The 18,939-nt window shown below is 33.8% G+C and overlaps 2 protein-coding genes across 3 annotated transcripts in view; both read left to right on the top strand.

Annotated features, from left to right (window-relative positions):
- Nucleotides 1–18,939, top strand: part of CenG1A (Centaurin gamma 1A) — a 212,717-nt gene that overhangs the window by 120,340 nt on the left and 73,438 nt on the right. The window lies entirely within an intron of this gene.
- LOC143191858 (uncharacterized) lies at nt 11,221–12,856 on the top strand. Its single transcript, XM_076397299.1, has 2 exons — nt 11,221–11,750; nt 11,853–12,856. Exons 1-2 carry the CDS (start codon nt 11,336–11,338, stop codon nt 12,716–12,718), a joined length of 1,281 nt encoding a protein of 426 aa, XP_076253414.1. The 5' UTR covers nt 11,221–11,335; the 3' UTR covers nt 12,719–12,856.

Here is an 18,939-nt window from a genome sequence, read left to right as displayed (position 1 = left end):
GAATATATATGAATATATATAAATATATATGAATATATATAAATATATATGGAATATATATAAATATATATGAGATTAAGTATGCAATGTTATGATATGACACCACATGTCATTTTATTCTACTGAAATTATTCTTTCTATGATTGTGAATTACTATTAATGCATGTTTTACTACTTTTTAGTGTGGGATAGGACCTTGTCTTTAAATGTGTTCATATAGGTTTATCGTAATGTTTTGAAGCCCATATTAATGTCGGTTGATAGTTGATAATAATCTTCCATATATAGGTAGGTGTACTAGTCTTTTCTATTGGGTATTTTAACACATGTATAGCGTTTAAAATTACTTCACAATCCTAGTAGTTGTCATTAGGTACTACAATACCAAATGCTTATTTCTACGTAACCAATGAAGAGCTGCACGATGATCTCTTAATCGAATGAATATACGAAATTATCCAAGATTTCTCCTTAAAACATGAAGTAAGATTGCTAAATCACAGCAATGTGGAAGCAATACAGCTACTGGACAACACGCAGGAAATCATAAGATTGAAGCGAATCAAATCACATGAACTTGTTTAATTTGGAAAATACATACTGATGTATTAATCCCGTACTCGCCTTGCTTGTGTATTAATACAAGTACAACAGAACAGTAGTAATAAATTAATTTGTAAATTAAGATTGTACTAAACATATCCAATGTAGGACGTAATTAATATGACTTTCTTGACAAAATGGCTGAACGATGAGGAAAGGCCGAACTAAGCGATACCAGAACATTTAGATAATATTTTAGGAACCATAATTCACAGAAGCAAACAAAAAAACTCGCTCAATTATGATCGAAATAATAATAATAGGTCTTCGATAACGAACGACCACCTTCCGCAATGTACCGAAACAAATTGTCTTTCGACAAATTAAAAGCGACCAACTAGCCAAACGGACAGATGGAGAAGACCGGTGCCGCTTTTATCCATTTCCGAGATCGTATCGCACGAATTTTAAAATTCATATGGCACGTGGTACTACCGGGCGTGATCGTTCGATCATCGTATCGCTTTAGAGAACGCGACTCGCCGTTTATTCACCACGGAACCGTTCGAGAAATGTTAATTGCGCGACGTGGAAAAAAGTGAAAACGTAATTATTTTTTAAATGTCTTACAGTGACCGCATTTTAAGAAACAAACGAAAAAATTACGAGTTGGGAAAAGTTTTTCGATGGCGATTGCCTTGTTGCGGCCTTGCTGCTCCAGCGCGTTCAATAGTCGTAGAATAAACTCACTATGATGATATATAGTCGGGTGTATGGGACTTAATAATTATTTATTAATTGTTCATGGTTATGTAACCATGTATTGTGTGTCATCAGGTTATGAAAACATAATAAAAACAGATCGGTGAACAATAGAGGACATGGGGTTCAATTCATCGATTATCTGATTATAAAATACGTTAAAAACATGGCTCGTTAGATGGTATTGTTTAGAATACATGCAAAAAATGCGAATATATAAATAAAATCGTTATCCGTTGAAGATGCTTGAATGATTAAAGGCACGGTCGAAAATATAAACCGTTATTGACGTTGTATATGTTATTTAATTCAGATTTAATTATAGATTAATTTAGATAAAGTGTCGTAAGAAAATTCCCCAAAAAAAGCAATTAAACATTTTTTTATTAAACTACTTATGATTCGAGATGGAATTGAATTAATAACACATCGAACAAAAAAAAAACAAAAAAGAACAAAAAAAATTACATCGCTGATCTTTTATACCATTTTTGAACAATCTCGATACAAATTACAGCGCCCTTTACTAGTTGTTCTTCTTTTCTACATTGGCTCTTGTATCAACATAAATCATATATTGAACACTAAGTCATAAGTTCCTAATTATAAACAATCGTTGATTTGAAAGTAAATTTGTATATACAAGTTATGAAATTTAGTTAAAATAAAATGAAAATGAAAGTTGTTGAAACCCATCAATGTCATATATAAATAAAACGAAAGAACCTTAGAGAGCTAGAGAGAGCTCACCCAGGTAATTGCTGTAAAGTCTTAACGAAGTTATCATATGTAAGTTTACTAAGACTAGAGCTGTCATTCTGTATAAATGCAAGAGGTCAAACTAACTCCATTATTGCGTATGCATATTACTGGGATTGAAATGGTCATAATTATCATAAGTAAAAAAAACTTTCCCATACACCATTTTATGCAGATAACACCGCTTTTTTCACAACCCGTTATAGTCCCGACTCTATTCACAACAGACTTCAAGACAAACTAAACCAGGCGATTGCGTGGTACAAATTCTGGCGGCTGCAGACACACCCGAGCAAAACTCAGTCTTCTGTTCCACCGCAAGGAGGAGTTCCGAGTCTATCGCCTTCACATTGATAAAGTCCCCATCCCCTGGCTTCAGAAAGTTTCATACCTCGGTCTTCAGTTCGACCGCAGATTCCAATAATCCGCCCAAATACAGGACGCGATGTGCAAAAGCAATGGCGTGTACAGCTTTTTGTTCCCACTCCTCTCCAGAAAAAGTAAACTTTCAATCCCCCCGAAAGCAACTCTGTACAAAATGCTAGTTCGTCCAATCTGCCTCTATGGAGCACAAGTGTGGTACAGATATGTCTCTGAGAGATATTTTGAACTACTCCAAGTGTTACAATCCGAAATAGTCCGCGCGTTTCTAAATGCCCCATGGTTTATGAGAAACGCCAACACTCACCTAGAATCAGCCATCCTGTTTGTGATTTCACGAACATGCTCCGTGTAAGGTTCTCCATAGACGCCCTAGAGCACGACAACAACTTGATTAAATCCCTATCCATCCACAAACCTTGGTAGTAAACCAATTACGATAATCCCAGAGTCTCTGTCGCCCGCAAAACACTCACTATCCCGAACCCGAAGCGACATCAGCAAAAGACGATTTGGTTCTAGCTGGTCATCATGGAATAAGAAAAAAAGTAAATCTTGTGTGGTAAAACATTAACTTCTATATACTAAAAAGTGTGCAAACTATGAGATAAACACTATTAGAACTTGCTCAGTGATTCAGTGCAAATTATCTCAGTTATTGATTCATTAACGAGTTCAGTTCAGTTAGAGATAACTTGTTCAAATCTAAGAAATGTTACAGTTGTTCAATTGAATCTCGAATAAGCCAGCAAAATTTGAAGATGGTATGAATGTGTCTAATACTTGAAAGCTTGAAGAAACTAGACGAAATCCTTTAACCAAAACATTTGTTTCATTCATTTTGTTCATTTTCAACAGCTTTAAGTCGTTTATATTGTCTACACTGAAATTCATAATTTATCATTGCTGGATTTCATTTCAATTTAGGAGCTCGTTGGTATTTTTAGTTTATGTTCTTAAGAGAATATGTTTATTTTCTGATTCCTTCCATAGTAACCAAAACTAACCAGAGTTCGTTATTAATGTCACGCAGTTAATTGAAAGTACGAGGGCTGTTTGTTAAATATAATGTTTTAGCCAGAGATGGTATCGATAGCTTTATAATAATAATGCTATCGAAAGCCCCTAAATGCTTGATGACCTATATGTTATAGAAAATTATAGTTTTTTTTTAATTTCACAATACTGAAAAAAAATAAAAGTTGACTTAGTATGATGAGTATTATAAGGAATTTGCGGTGTATGCTTATGTTAGGGGAAATAATAGCGGAAATGTTTAATTAAAAAAAAATTAAAAATTAAATATGGGAAATAATCTATCATTTTCATCAGAATCAACGATTTTTTTTTGTTTTCATTATTTGTTTGAAAAAGATGGCTCAGCGCAAAAGATAATGAAATAATGCTCAGACCACTTGAATCTAGGATCGAAGTGTAATCGAAGATATTTGCCATTTTACAACCAAAGATTTAGAACCTTGTCAATAATAATTCTGACGATGTGAATCTACAAATAATTTTCGGAAAACGGTAAAATGACAAGGCGTGATACAGATGTTACCTTTAAAATATCAAAAGATAGAACTTCTAAATATTCTCCTTCTTCAGTTCTAAATTATGTCATATTTTCAGTGCAACCCCTAATAAGTTTCATAATTAACCGATAAATAAGTCTTTTTGATCTTAGGGTAATTTAGGAGTATCTTCCGGCTACTCAACACAGTTCTTTCGCTTTAAACCTTTGTCTTGTTTAAGTTGATGTTTCTAGTTTAATCTACTATCATTATGGATATCGATGTATTTCGCTGGTTCTGCTTGAAACATCTCTCTCCACCGCAATGGAAAATCGACATGAAAAACCTTCAAGTTATTAAGCTGTATTTTAATATTTCTAGTCAATTTAAGATATAGGCTGAAAAGTCCCGAGCCTAACACATATATGGAGCTAGTTTTATTGCATTCGCTGCTTTTTCAGTTAGTATTAACCAAAAGAAAAGCTGTTAAAATTTCATGATATTCTCCTCATAAGTTTGTGAGTTATTGTGCTAACTACTTTTGATAGTGACGCTACATTTCTTGTTTTGAAAACAATGGATCAAAAACAGTTTCGTGTTTTAATTTTACACTACTTCTTGAGGGGAAAAAATACCGTTCAATCAAAGCATTGACTTGAAAAGTATTCCTTGAAAAAGGACTAGCTGACTTCGAATTTGGTCGTAGAGACACCGATGATGCAGAATGTAGTAGACACCTAAAACATCAAAAAACAAAAAAAAACCAAAAGCGTTTCCGATGATCGAAAAGTGAAGTTGCGTGAATTAGCTAATATCGATAATATAGATATTAAAACAACGTGTTGGTTTTATATTTCATGAACATTTGACTATAAGAAAGCTCTTTTCAAAGTAGGTGCCGCGTTTGCTCCCTGTTGACCAAAAACAAGAACGTGTTGATGATTCTGAGCAGTCTTTGGTCATTTTCACACGTATCAAACTGGTATTTTTGTGTCGATATTTGACAATGGACAGGGATTGAAATGTTAGAGCGGCGCTTAAATGATTGTGTGGCTCTTGATGAAGATTACGTCGACGAATAAAGGTAATTTTGAACAAAATAAAACGCGTTTCTTTGTTACTTTCAGCCCATGTGTTATATATTTTCTTGATTGTCACTTGTACTTTTTCCATAGAGATATGTGTTTTACCATAATGACAAATGAGAATTAAGTATGTATAAATAACATAGCTTTCGAAGCAAACCCTGTAAGCTTATATCAAAATTATTAAGGGATTTCAATGTATCTATGAATATGATTTTTCTTAATAAGATTAGATACTTATGATATAACCCTTGTATATCAAATAAATCCGAGCGAGTTCATATTTGCCCGCAATGCACATAAACTGAGGATACAGTAAAATTCGTGCATATAGACTTTACTGATATATGAGGCCAGATAAAAATAATCAAGTCCAATAACACCAAATCGCGTTGAACTTCACAAATTACTATGTTAAAATTAAACTGTGGTACTGAATAATTAAGGCGTGCGTCTGATACTGCTTATTTTAGATAAGGAAAATATGTCTCATCTCAAACATCTTTAATATGTAACAATAAATGAGTGTCTAAAATTAGCATAATTAAAATGTGTTGGTTGTCATATCGAGATTTTTTCTTATTTGCTTTTAATTTAGTCTCAATTGGCAACAAGAACTAAAAATATAAATATTTTTTACTTTTTAATTATTTTGAACTCATTTTAATATTTATAGCATAGGTTGTGTTCGAGTTGGGTTCTATTGTTTAAGATTTTCATTTTTACGTGGAACTTCTAAGATCAGGGTTGAATTCATCAATGGAATCTTCTATAAAATAATATCGGGGTGGTCTAAGTATAGACAACGTCCATTCTTAAGAAGAAAGAATAATTTCTTCGTCTTATATTACATATGTTTCGTATATATATTTACTGTTGTTCTTTTGGTTTTGCATCATTACACAAGGAATTGTATATATCAGTATCTATTTGCCAAAATGAAAATTGAATTATATTACTTAAAGTAAATTAAGAGTAACATTATACAAGTTGGTGTAGGCGAAATTATATAGTTTAAAGCGAAATCTTCATAAATCCATTTGGTTCCGAGGTTATCGTGTTCTTCGTTGTTTACAAAAAGCTGGCTACATAATATAATAGTAATTAAATGTTGTTTGTTGATATTTCGACTATTTGCTATCAACTTATTAAGAACTGTATTCTTGGATTAGCCGAGAACTATTATTTATTCAGATTTCCCAAATATTTTCTAGATGATTCAAATTCAGGCTCCAGTAATCAGCTTGCAATGTTCCTTCACTGAAGTTCAATGCAGCAACATATATGATTGTTGTTCTTTGAAAACTATATAAAGTAATTAATATTATAATCGCGTAATAGTTTTTAATAGTTAATATCATTTGTTTGGTCACTAGACGATTTCATTCCATTTTCTTCAATTTGTTTATATATGGTTTATTATAATCCATAATTCTCATAAACAAAGTTCGACAATATTTATATTACTCTTTCTGATTGTTATTTGGTTCGATCAATGGAATATTGGCCTGATAATCACTCCTAGTCTTCTGCAGACGTAAGAATTCTTATATTTACGAAAACAAATAAACTAGCAAGCTGTAAGTTGAATATTATATTTTATTTCATTAAGTTAATAGTATCGATAAAGATCTCTCTCTTGATCGATTCTCTTCTTTCTTAACTCTTAAAGATTCTCTTCTTTTCTTTTCCCTTTTCGTTTTGAGAATTAAAGGTTTGTTTAAAGAATGTTTGAATATTGTTTTTCTAATATATTAAAATATATGTTTTTAAATAATTCATTTTTAGCTTCATTCTGGCAAATACAGTAGTTCACACCAGCTCTACATTTTCTTGTCAATCATTAAGTGCTCTAATATGGAAATGTTGAAATACGAGAAGGTTAAACGGAGTAACATAGGGTTAAAAGTCCAAAGGGTGGATCACTGGACGATGACCCCTAACTCTATTACTATTAAATCGCGAGCTTTAGTTCCCCGTAACCCAGATCTTTACGCATATCCATAGGGTGGAAGCCAATAAGAATCATGTACATTCCGGTAATCAATAATCAATCAGTTTATCGATTTTAAATAATTCGTACAAAAGTCCCCCGTAGTACGAGTTCGTGAAATCGAAAATACCCATATCGAATGACGAAATAACAGTTTTTCTTCCTGTTAAAGTCAGCGGGAGTTCGCACGGTCCCACCCCACAGACGTGTCAATCAAAACGGGGCCTCCATCAGCCCTGGGACGCCTGATGTCGTCGACGTCTCCAGGTAGCTCGTAAACAACCCTTCAGTGGGGATCAAGTGGGAAGAGCTGGGTATTAAGCGGCATTTGATTGGTTTGCAGCGGTGTGACCGCAAATGGAGTGAGTCGAGAGACTCGACGAACATCGCCTTCGGAGGGGTCTTGGATCATTTTTCATCTTTCGCGTGCAGAATCGTCCTCAGACTAATTAATTATAATTACGCGCCATGAAGTTGATGCGTTCCGAAATAATCGATGGTGGTGATCGGATTCGTTATGGGTAATTGTTAACCAAAATAGGTAACTGAAGAAGGTTTTATACGCTATTAGATGCCGATAACTTATTGATAAGTATTCTTGAGGGGAAGGGTTTATTGGGATTATCCCTATCATTATTTATTCCTTGCATAGTAATCACTTGAACCGTATGATAATTGTGTTGTAAATACTTCAACAGTCAAATACTCTACACTGCAAAATCCAATGAATACTACATACAATATCCAATGTAGCTTTACATGTTTTGAGCCGTATTATATTGTGTTGTGTTTATTTTTTGTTTTTTCTGGCCTAAAAACCAGGCGGTGGAATGCATGACGCATACCTGGTCGCGGAGACTTGCCCTAGAGTGACAAGTTGGACCGGGTTATGTGGGACTGTCTCTGGGCTTACCAATACACTAAACCGAAACCGCCTCACAGTTGACCCTTGTGGATCGCTACTGCTACTGTATTAAATTTGGGATATATGGCACCCGCTGATCGGGCAGCCGTTATTGGGCACGAGGGCCTGGCGATTCTATTGACTCGCGAACCTGAGTTAACACACAACTGGATACTGTTATATGGGGGCAAAAGTTATGACTGTAGCGACGGATGAGGTCGTTTCAGCCTGGAAAAGGGGGGGAGCTTGGCAGTGACGCGGTGCTAAGCTCCCAGCATGTCGACCAGCTCGCGAACAAGCGCGTTTTCAGAAGAACTTGAGCTGAGTTGTTGTTTGTGGAATGATTGAGATATGAAGTGCTTCACTTCTGGAGTGTCAGCTTCCCTATGAATTTAATTATTTCTGACAAACCATGGAGCGCTTAATATTCTCCTGAGGAGCTTATTTTGGAAAACTTGAAGCCGTTTGACCTGGTTGGGTGTAACAAACTTGAAGTAGACATTAGATCCGTAGAGGAGTACGGACCGAATTAACATCTTGTAAAATAAGCATTTGATGGAGATGGGAAGTCTGCTAGAAGGACAGATCAGAGAAGATAGCAGGTTTGCTATCCCCGAACCTTTTTAGATTGCTTTCTGGATTTGGGAATGCCAACCGAACCGCCGATCGAAGTGAAGACCTAGGTACGTGACGTTATCCAGCCATGGAATTATTGCGGTGTCGATCTCAAGTTGCGAGACGCGCGGTGCGTAATGCTTCTTATGGAAAATGATGGCCTGGGTTTTCAGGAGGTTGATCAAGCTTTTTACGTTGGTCAAGAGCATGATGGATGTGTGCGGCTAGACGGGTAGCCTGATGGACGGATGAGTGGTGAGCGCGAAAGCCGAATTGTTCATCTGGAATGATATTGTTTTCCTATATGAAAGAGTTGAGAGCGTACAATATTGCCCTCTCGGCAAGCTTCGAAATGGCGCTGAGAAGGCTGATAGGCCTGTAATCAGATGGAGAAATTTTATTTTTTATCTCAAATGGTTCAAAATATTCGGAATATTGAAGGAGTTGTTTTTCTAGATCTTGGAACTTCATCACTTGAATTGAAAGTATCTACTATATAACGATTTGTTTTAATTGCATGTCTCACAGTCGGTACAATTCTATTAGATGCATAAAATGAAAACATTATGTCTAAACAAAAATTATTGCGTATCAAATTTTAAATCTTACAGGATCACAGCTTACAGAACTATTAAACGGCTAGTCGTAATTTGTATCCTTAATATTATTTGGTACTTGCATCTATTCATTTCACTTAAAAAGGCCTTTATTAAGAAACATTGTTTTAATATATATTGATCAATATGTTTTCCATCATTTTTTCATCTTTCTGGCAACATAGCGAACAATGTTAGCTGTGTAGCGATTCAATCACCCATTTTTACATTTTTTCGGCATTTTTAAACCGTGTGTTCTACCTATCTTCTACAATTTTTGCAAGGTGTGGGCGAACTTTGTCATGCAGGAATGTGACTTGGCATCTTACTGTTGCCTTTTTTTGTAACAATACGTCGTTCAATATATTCAATTGACGCCGGTAATCATCTGCAGCAACAGTTTCATTCGGTTTTGGTAGCTCGTAATATACTACACCTTGCTAAACCATATGTACAGCATGACTTATGATTGAAAGTATTGTTGATATTTCGATATGTCGATATATAAAAAATATTTAAAAAAATATCAATGTTTTAAAAAGTATACCGATATATCGGAAAATAAAAAATATCAATATTTATTTTTAGATATATCTATTCAACCAACCTCAATTAAAATAACGATATTTAACAAAATATCGGAAATCAACAAAATGATATATCAGTCCAAAAGAACTATTTAAAATATTTAAAAGTTAGTACTAAAAACTTTATGTTTTAAAGGGTTTGTTATATATTATATTTTTACATATCTTATATATAAAAATGAATCGCAAAATATGTTCCTAAGCGCATAACTCAACAACGCCTGGACCAATTTGGCCAAATCTTTTTTTAAAATGTTCGTTGAAGTTCAGGGATGGTTTTTACGGCGAGAAAAATTAGAATTATTGCTGGAAAAACCCTAAAAATAGCCCTTTTTGTTTGAATTTGTTTCGTGTATCAGTTGACAATTCATCTGTCATCTGTCAAAAGTCATCTGTAACAGACAACTTTTTTTTTTAAATTTGATATGACTTGAACTCAAATCCTTTTAATCCGTACGAATTGTTTTATTTATTTAAAATTTTTTATTTGTTTAAAATTTAATTCAAATTTTAAATAAATAAAACAATTCGTACGGCTTAAAAGGATTTGAGTTCAAGTCATATCAAATTTAAAAAAAAAAGTTGTCCGTTACAGATGACTTTTGACAGATGACAGATGAATTGTCAAGTGATACACGAAACAAATTCGTATATCGTGTTTTGTGCAGAGTGTTTAGTTAGTTAGTGTTTGTTTAGTTCGTGATTAGTGAAAAAATAATTTATATTTGATATGCCTCCTATAAGACGAAGCAATTTAGGTAGAAGAACCAGAAATGCTATAAACCAAGCTAATTACCGATCTAATCGTACTGCACAAGAACGTGACGACGGAAATGAACGTGAAAGAATTCGGATATCACAAACGCGTGAAGCGCGAGCTCGACATTCAGCTAATAATCGCGCAAGTTTGAATCCAGCTGCTTTCAGTTACGATGTGTCAATTGACTACAGTAACTACCAATGTGTTGTTATTGGTTCTATGAACTTGGTTTGCTCACACTGTAAGGCATTAAAATACAAAAACGAAGCCAATGGATTGTGTTGCGCAAATGGTAAAGTGAAATTGATACAATTGGATCCACCACCAGAACCATTGTACTCATTGGTTTCAGGAATAGGAACAGATTCTATACACTTTTTGACACATATTCAACAATATAACAATTGCTTTCAAATGACTTCATTTGGGGCAACAAATGCAGTTCGGGAAAATTTTATGCCAACTTTCAAGGTATGTATTATAGCAGTTACTCATAATTATTTTAGCGAACAAAATTTTCTGTCACCAAAGTTAAGATGTGTTACTAATCTTCAATTTCTTAATCATTACGAAATATATCACTTAGTCATCATATTATATGGTGATTCAGATTCAGTGACACTTTTATTATATTTTATATTTGATAGATATTAGTTAAAACTAAATATATACTTTTTAAGATCAAATATTATTTAAGTTTGATCATTGACAATCCATTAATTTATACCACACCATAATATTTTTTTTATTTACAGATACAAGGGCAAATATATCACAGAGCAGGTTCACTGTTACCAGTGTCAGATAGCGACAACAAATTCCTGCAAATTTATTTTATGGGCAATTCACCACAAGAAATTGATCTGCGTTGTGCACATAACAATTTAGTAAAAAGGTCTATTATAGAACAATTACAAACTTTATTTCATCAACACAATCAATTGATTATATTGTTTAAAACTGCCCTGGATCTGATGCCATCCGATAATCACAAAATTGTAATCAGAGCTGATAAAACACCTGCAGGTCAACATACAAGACGTTTTAATGCACCAACTATTGATGAAGTTGCTATCGTTGTAGTTGGAGAAAACTTGGAATCCCGTGATATTGTTTTATATCGTCGGAATTTTCAATTACAACCTATAAAGGAAACACACCGCTCATATGATGCACTGCAATATCCCATTATATTTTGGCAAGGTGAAGATGGCTACGATTTATCAATAAAAATGATAAATCCCATTACAGGTAACTAAAATATTAGTTTAGCTATGGCGATAATATCTCAGTCACTATATTATGTATTTTAATTTTATATTTGAATGTTATTAAAACAAAATCTGTTTACAGGTTCTGAAACCAACAAAAAAGTCAGTTCAATGAACTATTATTCATACCGCCTAATGATTCGGGAAAATGCAGATAATCACATATTGAAATGTCGGCGATTATATCACAAATATGTTGATGACATGTATGTTAAAATTGAAACGGAGAGATTAACATTCATCAGGTTGAATCAAACCAAACTCCGATCTGAAGAGTATATTCACCTTCGAGATGCGATTAATACTGATGGAAATGCACAGAATGTCGGTCGGATGACTATTCTTCCAGCAACATACATCGGAAGCCCTCGGCATATGCACGAATATGCTCAAGATGCCATGTCGTATGTTCGTCATTATGGTACAGCAGATTTGTTCATCACATTTACATGCAATCCGCAATGGATAGAAATTAAGCAGGAGTTATTACCTGGGAAATCATCCATTGATCGTCATGATATTACAGCCAGAGTCTTTAGACAAAAGTTGAAATCTTTAATGAATTTCATCGTAAAACATAATGTGTTTGGTGAGACACGCTGCTGGATGTATTCTGTGGAGTGGCAGAAACGAGGATTGCCACATGCACACATTTCGATTTGGTTGGTTGAAAAGATAAGGCCAAATGAAGTTGATGCAGTGATATCAGCTGAAATCCCTAATGTACAAGTAGATCCTGGATTGCATGAGGTAGTTATCAAAAACATGATACATGGTCCCTGTGGAACTCTTAATCAAAATTCACCGTGTATGATGGATGGTAAATGTTCAAAACGATATCCACGGACATTAATATCGGAAACAATTACTGGTAATGACGGTTATCCATTGTATCGTCGCAGATCGACAGCAGACAATGGAAAATCAACAATTGTCAAATTAAATTAACAAGATATTGAAATAGATAATCGTTGGATTGTTCCATATTCACCCATTTTATCAAAGACATTCAAAGCACACATCAACGTTGAATCTTGCCATTCAGTGAAATCGATTAAATACATTTGCAAATATGTAACCAAAGGGAGTGATATGGCTGTGATTGGAATTGGTGCAGGGAATTCTAATGATGAAGTTACCCAATACCAAATGGGCCGCTATGTCAGTAGTAATGAAGCAGTTTGGCGAATATTTTCTTTTCCTATTCACCCGAGAGACACCCTTCTGTTGTTCACTTAGCTGTGCATTTAGAAAATGGACAAAGAGTGTATTTTACAGCACAGAACGCAGTACAAAGAGCTGCTCAGCCACCATCTACTACATTAACCAGTTTTTTTGAGACATGCCAAAACGATGATTTCGCACAAACATTGCTATATTCTGAAATGCCAAAATATTATACCTGGAATCAATCCTCAAGGAGATTTATACGACGGAAACAAGGAAAACCAGTTCCAGGATATACAGATGTATATTCCACCGATGCGATTGGCCGGATTTATTCAGTACATCCAAGCAATGATGAATGTTTTTATTTACGACTGCTATTAGTCAATGTACGTGGCCCAACATCATTCCAACAGTTACGAACTGTTGATGGTGAATTGTGTGGATCCTACAGAGAAGCCTGTCAACGTTTGCAATTGCTTGAAAATGACGCTCATTGGGATCAAACTCTCAATGATGCTGTAATATCATCACACACTCATCAAATACGAACATTGTTTTCTATAATCATATCTACATGTTTCCCATCAAACCCAATTGATTTGTGGATGAAGTACAAAGATTATATGTGTGATGATATTTTGTATCAAATACGGAATAGAATGGGAAATCCAAATATACAAATCAGTGAAGAAATTTACAATGAAGCATTGATTTCAATTGAGGACATGTGCTTGATAATGTCAAACAAACTATTAATTCAATTAGGCCTGACCGCGCCCAATCGTCCAATGCATGACGCTTTTAACCAAGAGTTGCATCGAGAAAGACTGTATGATCTCAACGCTTTGAAAGAATAAATTCAAACAAATCTTCCACTGTTAAATGAACAACAGAAGTATGTATTTGAAACTCTTATGAAAGTAACAAATGATGAAACTGGAGGGATTTACTTCTTAGATGCACCTGGTGGTACAGGAAAAACTTTTTTTATTTCATTAATATTAGCAACAATTCGCTCACAAAATAAAATTGCACTTGCACTCGCTTCGTCGGGAATCGCAGCAACTTTGCTTGAAGGTGGTCGAACAGCCCATTCAGCACTAAAATTGCCATTAAATATGCAAAGCAATGAAACTCCAACCTGCAACGTTTTGAAGAACTCTGCAATGGCAAAGGTTTTGCAGCAATGTAAATTGATTGTTTGGGATGAATGCACGATGGCACATAAAAAATCTTTGGAGGCTTTAGACAGAACCTTAAAAGATCTACGTAGCAATAATAACCGATTTGGTGGTGCAATGATTTTATTAGCAGGAGATTTTCGTCAAACATTGCCAGTGATTCCACGATCAACGCCAGCTGATGAGCTCAATGCATGTCTAAAGTCCTCCAATTTGTGGAAACATGTCAAAGTACTTCATTTAAGCAAGAATATGCGTGTCGAGTTGCAAAATGACCAATCTGGAAACATATTCTCTAAACAACTCATTGACATTGGTAATGGCAAATTTCCTATAGACATGTTGACGGCTTGCTTTTGCTATGACTATAAACAAGTCCCAGGGGCAATCATTAAGTGTTTGTGGTATTAATCTAGAAAACCCATGTTTCTCACATGGTCAATTGTATGTTGCCTGTTCCCGTGTTGGAAAACCATCAGATTTGTTTATCTATGCGCCAGGTAATCAAACAAAAAACATCGTATACCACAAAGCAATATAATGATAATAATAATAATAATTATGATTCACATGATTAACAATAAAGTGATTACTTACTTTTCAATCCTTATATATGTTTTATTTAATTATTTTTTATTCACCACGCCCTATCACCAGGGTGATGGTTCTGTTCAGGAGAATTTTTTAAAATACGTAGGCACAAAAACTGCCACATTACAAATCTTTTTGACAGGACGAAGTCTGTCGGGTCAGCTAGTTTTATTATATATATTTTACCTAAAAACCTACCCTCTGCAAAGGTTTTTAGTCCTTCAGGTCATTCTGTCATTCGTCATCATTGCTGATTCATCATTGTCATCAATATAAACACTTATATCCTCAAACAAAACCGAAAATTGGAATATGAAACAGCTGTCTGACTCCCTATAGATTTGTAAATATGTGTGTAAGTTCAACAACAAAATTCTTTAAATCAAACAATAAAAATAAGGAATGTCGATGAAAAGCAATTTTGAGCTTTCCATTAAATATTAGCCTGTTTAAAATAAATACAAGCATATAATATGTATAAGAAAGCTGCAGATTAATTCCTCCATTTCTGTGTGTATAAAATAATCTTGTTTTTCAGACTTCGACATGTTTTATTTGTATATACAAGGTGGATATACAAGAAGAACTATTTCGGAAAATAAAAACTAACCATTTTTCTTGTTTTCATTGCAATATTCTATAAATGTTAAACGAGTTCTTCCATATACGACTGGTATGGTATATATAACTGGAAATATAAATATTTTGCTGTATTTGAAAAAAAAAGTTTGGATGGATTACAAAAACCAGTGAACTTTTTAATTTTGTTTAGAACAAGTTAAGTTCGCAGAACTGAAATTATCAGAATTTAATATATAAATATTTTTAAAGCTGAATATACCGAATTTTGTTCCAAAATAGAATGTTTGTTGGAAATGTCGCTGTTCTTATTCAGATAACTTACAGAGTGACTTTCATGTTTCTGAAATAATGATGGGCGTGACCATAACGATTTACATATGGAAGATAAAGATGAAATTAACTTAGTACATATTGTCTTTTGTGAGTTATGAATCGAATTCATCTTGCAAAAACCTTTTATACATCCTAATGAGTTGTTAAAATATTATGCATCCATTCAGTTGTAATGTATATCGTCAGAGTCTAAGTAATCTCACGTATTTTCACTGTCTCTTTTTTATGGACTCTCTGATGGATGGAATTAAACTATATGCTAAAAGTGCTTTGTAGGATTAATGGTACCCCTGTTTCTCAAAGTATTTGGTTGTTTCCTGACATGCCATGGGGTATTCAGAACAATCATTAATATCATATTTTGGAACACTTTGAAATTTTTTGATCATGATAGTTTGCTTAATTTCCATAATAGAAGGAACATGTCTCTTAAATATGTTGAAATTACAAATTGTATTATATTTCTTTATTATCACATTTATTGCTTTATTGTGTATTTACTAATATTTTTATTGACTTTTTTTCAGGTATGTTCCACATGATATTAGAGTTTACATATAGCGAAATTATGGAGCATGGAAAATATGGAAAGGTAAATAATTTGATAGTATTATGCATATATTTATTAGTTATTAAATTACAATATTTTCTTTATTATCTTTAGGAAAATATTCTTCTGGAACAAACTGGAATAAACTTATCAATTTTTTACATTATTTCGGTGATAATGGCTCATATTTTAAAATAAGTTAATATCTAGGTTTAGCCCTCCTACTGTTACGATAGTCGCGGGTTCGAATTCTGCTGGAACATGGATGTACTTTATGTTTGTGATTGTAATTGTAAATATCTTTATAATCAACAGTGGAAAATCCGACAACGAATAACCATCCCAGTCACGCCAGTAACCAGGCTGGGTAAGATCGGATGTTTTCTGGGATGGTCTCTAAGTTGGTCACTGGCCACTCAGTAGGCTTATATCGAGGACCGTGGTTCGCAGCTGGCCGAAATCCAGTTCAGATAAACCCTCGTTGATATAAAGGAAACTTTAAAATATATCAAAAAACAAAAAAAAGACTCATCTATGATACATTTTCATTTAATAGAGCTTAAAGAACATAAAATAAATCTGAGAACAGGAAATAGTCGCTAGGGACCAGATCTGGAGAATATGGTGGATCAGGAAGCCATTCGATTAATTATATACGAATCTTTTAAGGGTTAGGGCTAACTAAAAAACATATGGATTTAATTCTAGTAGCGCCATCTATGTGCCGGGGACTTTTCAATTGATCTGTTGACTGTTGAAAATCAGCGGAGAGATGACATCTCCTTCGCGAATACCGGCTCGGATCTCAAATGAATGTGAGAAGTCATGTCGCACTCGCAAACAACTAATGGAACCATCGTAAAATGTCTGAAGACTGAAGTAGCTAGTGTATTGAATTGGAAGGAGAACAAGAATATAACTTTTACATCTAATACGTTTCTCCATAAACTGGCCGAATATTAAAATATTTTGTACACAATCACGATTAAGTCTAAATTCCACCTGGTCTAATTCTGATTCTAATCATTAAAAAATTCGTTATCTGTCATTCGGGGACTTAATATTTTTTATTGAAAAAAGCTGTTTTTAAACGAGTACGATATATATTTAAAATTCGTTTCAATCGATGTATTTTTAAAGATATATTTAATGTAAAAAATCTGACTTTCCTGATGAAAAGTAAATGGTTACAAACCAAACAAAACCCACTTTCGTAAACTCATGACGTAAAACAGTTTAGCAACGTGTGTACGTTGAATAGAACATTGGCGCGAGTCAAAACTGTTTTATTATATCCAAAAGATTTTATCGTTTCCTATCTCATAAATATCGTAGCAGCGCTATTTGCATCATTATAATTCCTATTTTAATCCATTATTCCTAAACATATCAAACGCCTAGTTACTCTGACCTTTTCCTTATCGCAACCCTTTGATCTCTATTCGTACAAAAAAATCGCAAGTAATCTCGGCTCACTCCCTTTGGTTGCAGAATAGATTTTATTATAAGCAGATTACGTCCGTTCGTACGCCACAACAGAATATTATAACGATAAAAATATAGCATTTAAATTGGCTGCAATTTGGATATACCCGTTCGAAAAATATGGTAATGCACCCCATCATATTCGAGGGTTGATCCACGGTCAGCATATGAGAAATGCCTTTAATCATAAGTGGCAGGCCTACTGAGAAAAATCCAGTTTTTTTCTGTAGTCATTGGCGTCACATAAAAATGTTTTAGGTAGCCCAAACAATATAAAGATAATAATATAATTTTGTGAAATATACAAAAAATTTAATTACTACCAAAACAAGTCTAAATTAATATAACTGTTTGGGTTTGGTACGGACTTCAGAGTGATTAGTCCGTTGTAGTTGTACGTAGTAGTAATATTGTAATTAAATAGATTGGTTTAGGTGGGTATTAAGCTAAATATAAAATATATGTAGTAAATAGGTTAAATAAGGTTTTTGTTTATTTTGATATAGTTATTACAACGATTATTATGTACACAATTTGTATTAAAATGTTTTTTTTTGTATTAAAATTTTTTATTATTTTCAATTTTTAGTCAGCTTCTTATTTATTTTTTAAAGTTGGTTTAATTTTTTTGGTAAAAATATTTTATTGACTAACTAATGATATAAAACAAATTTTTTTAAAAATAATCGGAATTAATTTTTTTAAAATATATTTTAAAGTCTCCTTTTAGCAACTATGGGTATATCTGGACTGGACCAACAGTTTAACGTGGGCTCCGAACCATGGTCCTCAGCATTAAGCCTACCGACTGGCATGTGACCAACCTTAGAAATCATTCCAGAAGACATACGGTCTTACCCAGCCTGGTTACTGGCGTGACTGGGATCATATTCCTTGTCGGAATTTACACTCTTGCTTAGAACATTCAAAAATTTTAAACAATCACAAACATTAATTTACGACCATGCCCCAGCAGGATTCGAACTCGCGGCTATCGCAACAGTAGGACGGTCCGCATCGCCTTTACCACTGCGCCACCAAGCCGGCTCGGAATTAATTTATTATTAATTTACAATGTGTACGATTATTAATCACTATTACATCAATTTTCCTTTCTAACTTTTTTTTTGTCTTCACCATTATCCATCTTTAGCTATAACTGAAAAAGTATTTGCTTTTTAACTAGTATGTTATTTTTTCTTGCCTCAAATACTATTAACGTTCGTTTTTCTATATTTTTTTCGTGTTTATCTTTCATTGAAAAATCGACTGAAAGA

Source organism: Rhynchophorus ferrugineus, unplaced genomic scaffold, assembly GCF_030347505.1.
Source record: "Rhynchophorus ferrugineus isolate W39M unplaced genomic scaffold, kcgeb_rfMv2 rfM1, whole genome shotgun sequence".
Classification (NCBI taxonomy): domain Eukaryota; kingdom Metazoa; phylum Arthropoda; class Insecta; order Coleoptera; family Curculionidae; genus Rhynchophorus; species Rhynchophorus ferrugineus.
This window is presented reverse-complemented; position numbering and strand designations above follow the sequence as displayed.

Excerpts from the sequence above, each read along its gene's own strand:
- LOC143191858 (XM_076397299.1), top strand. The coding sequence starts at position 11,336 with ATGGGCAATTCACCACAAGAAATTGATCTGCGTTGTGCACATAACAAT. Across the intron at positions 11,751-11,852 it reads AATGATAAATCCCATTACAG|GTTCTGAAACCAACAAAAAA; the intron begins GTAACTAAAATA and ends ATCTGTTTACAG.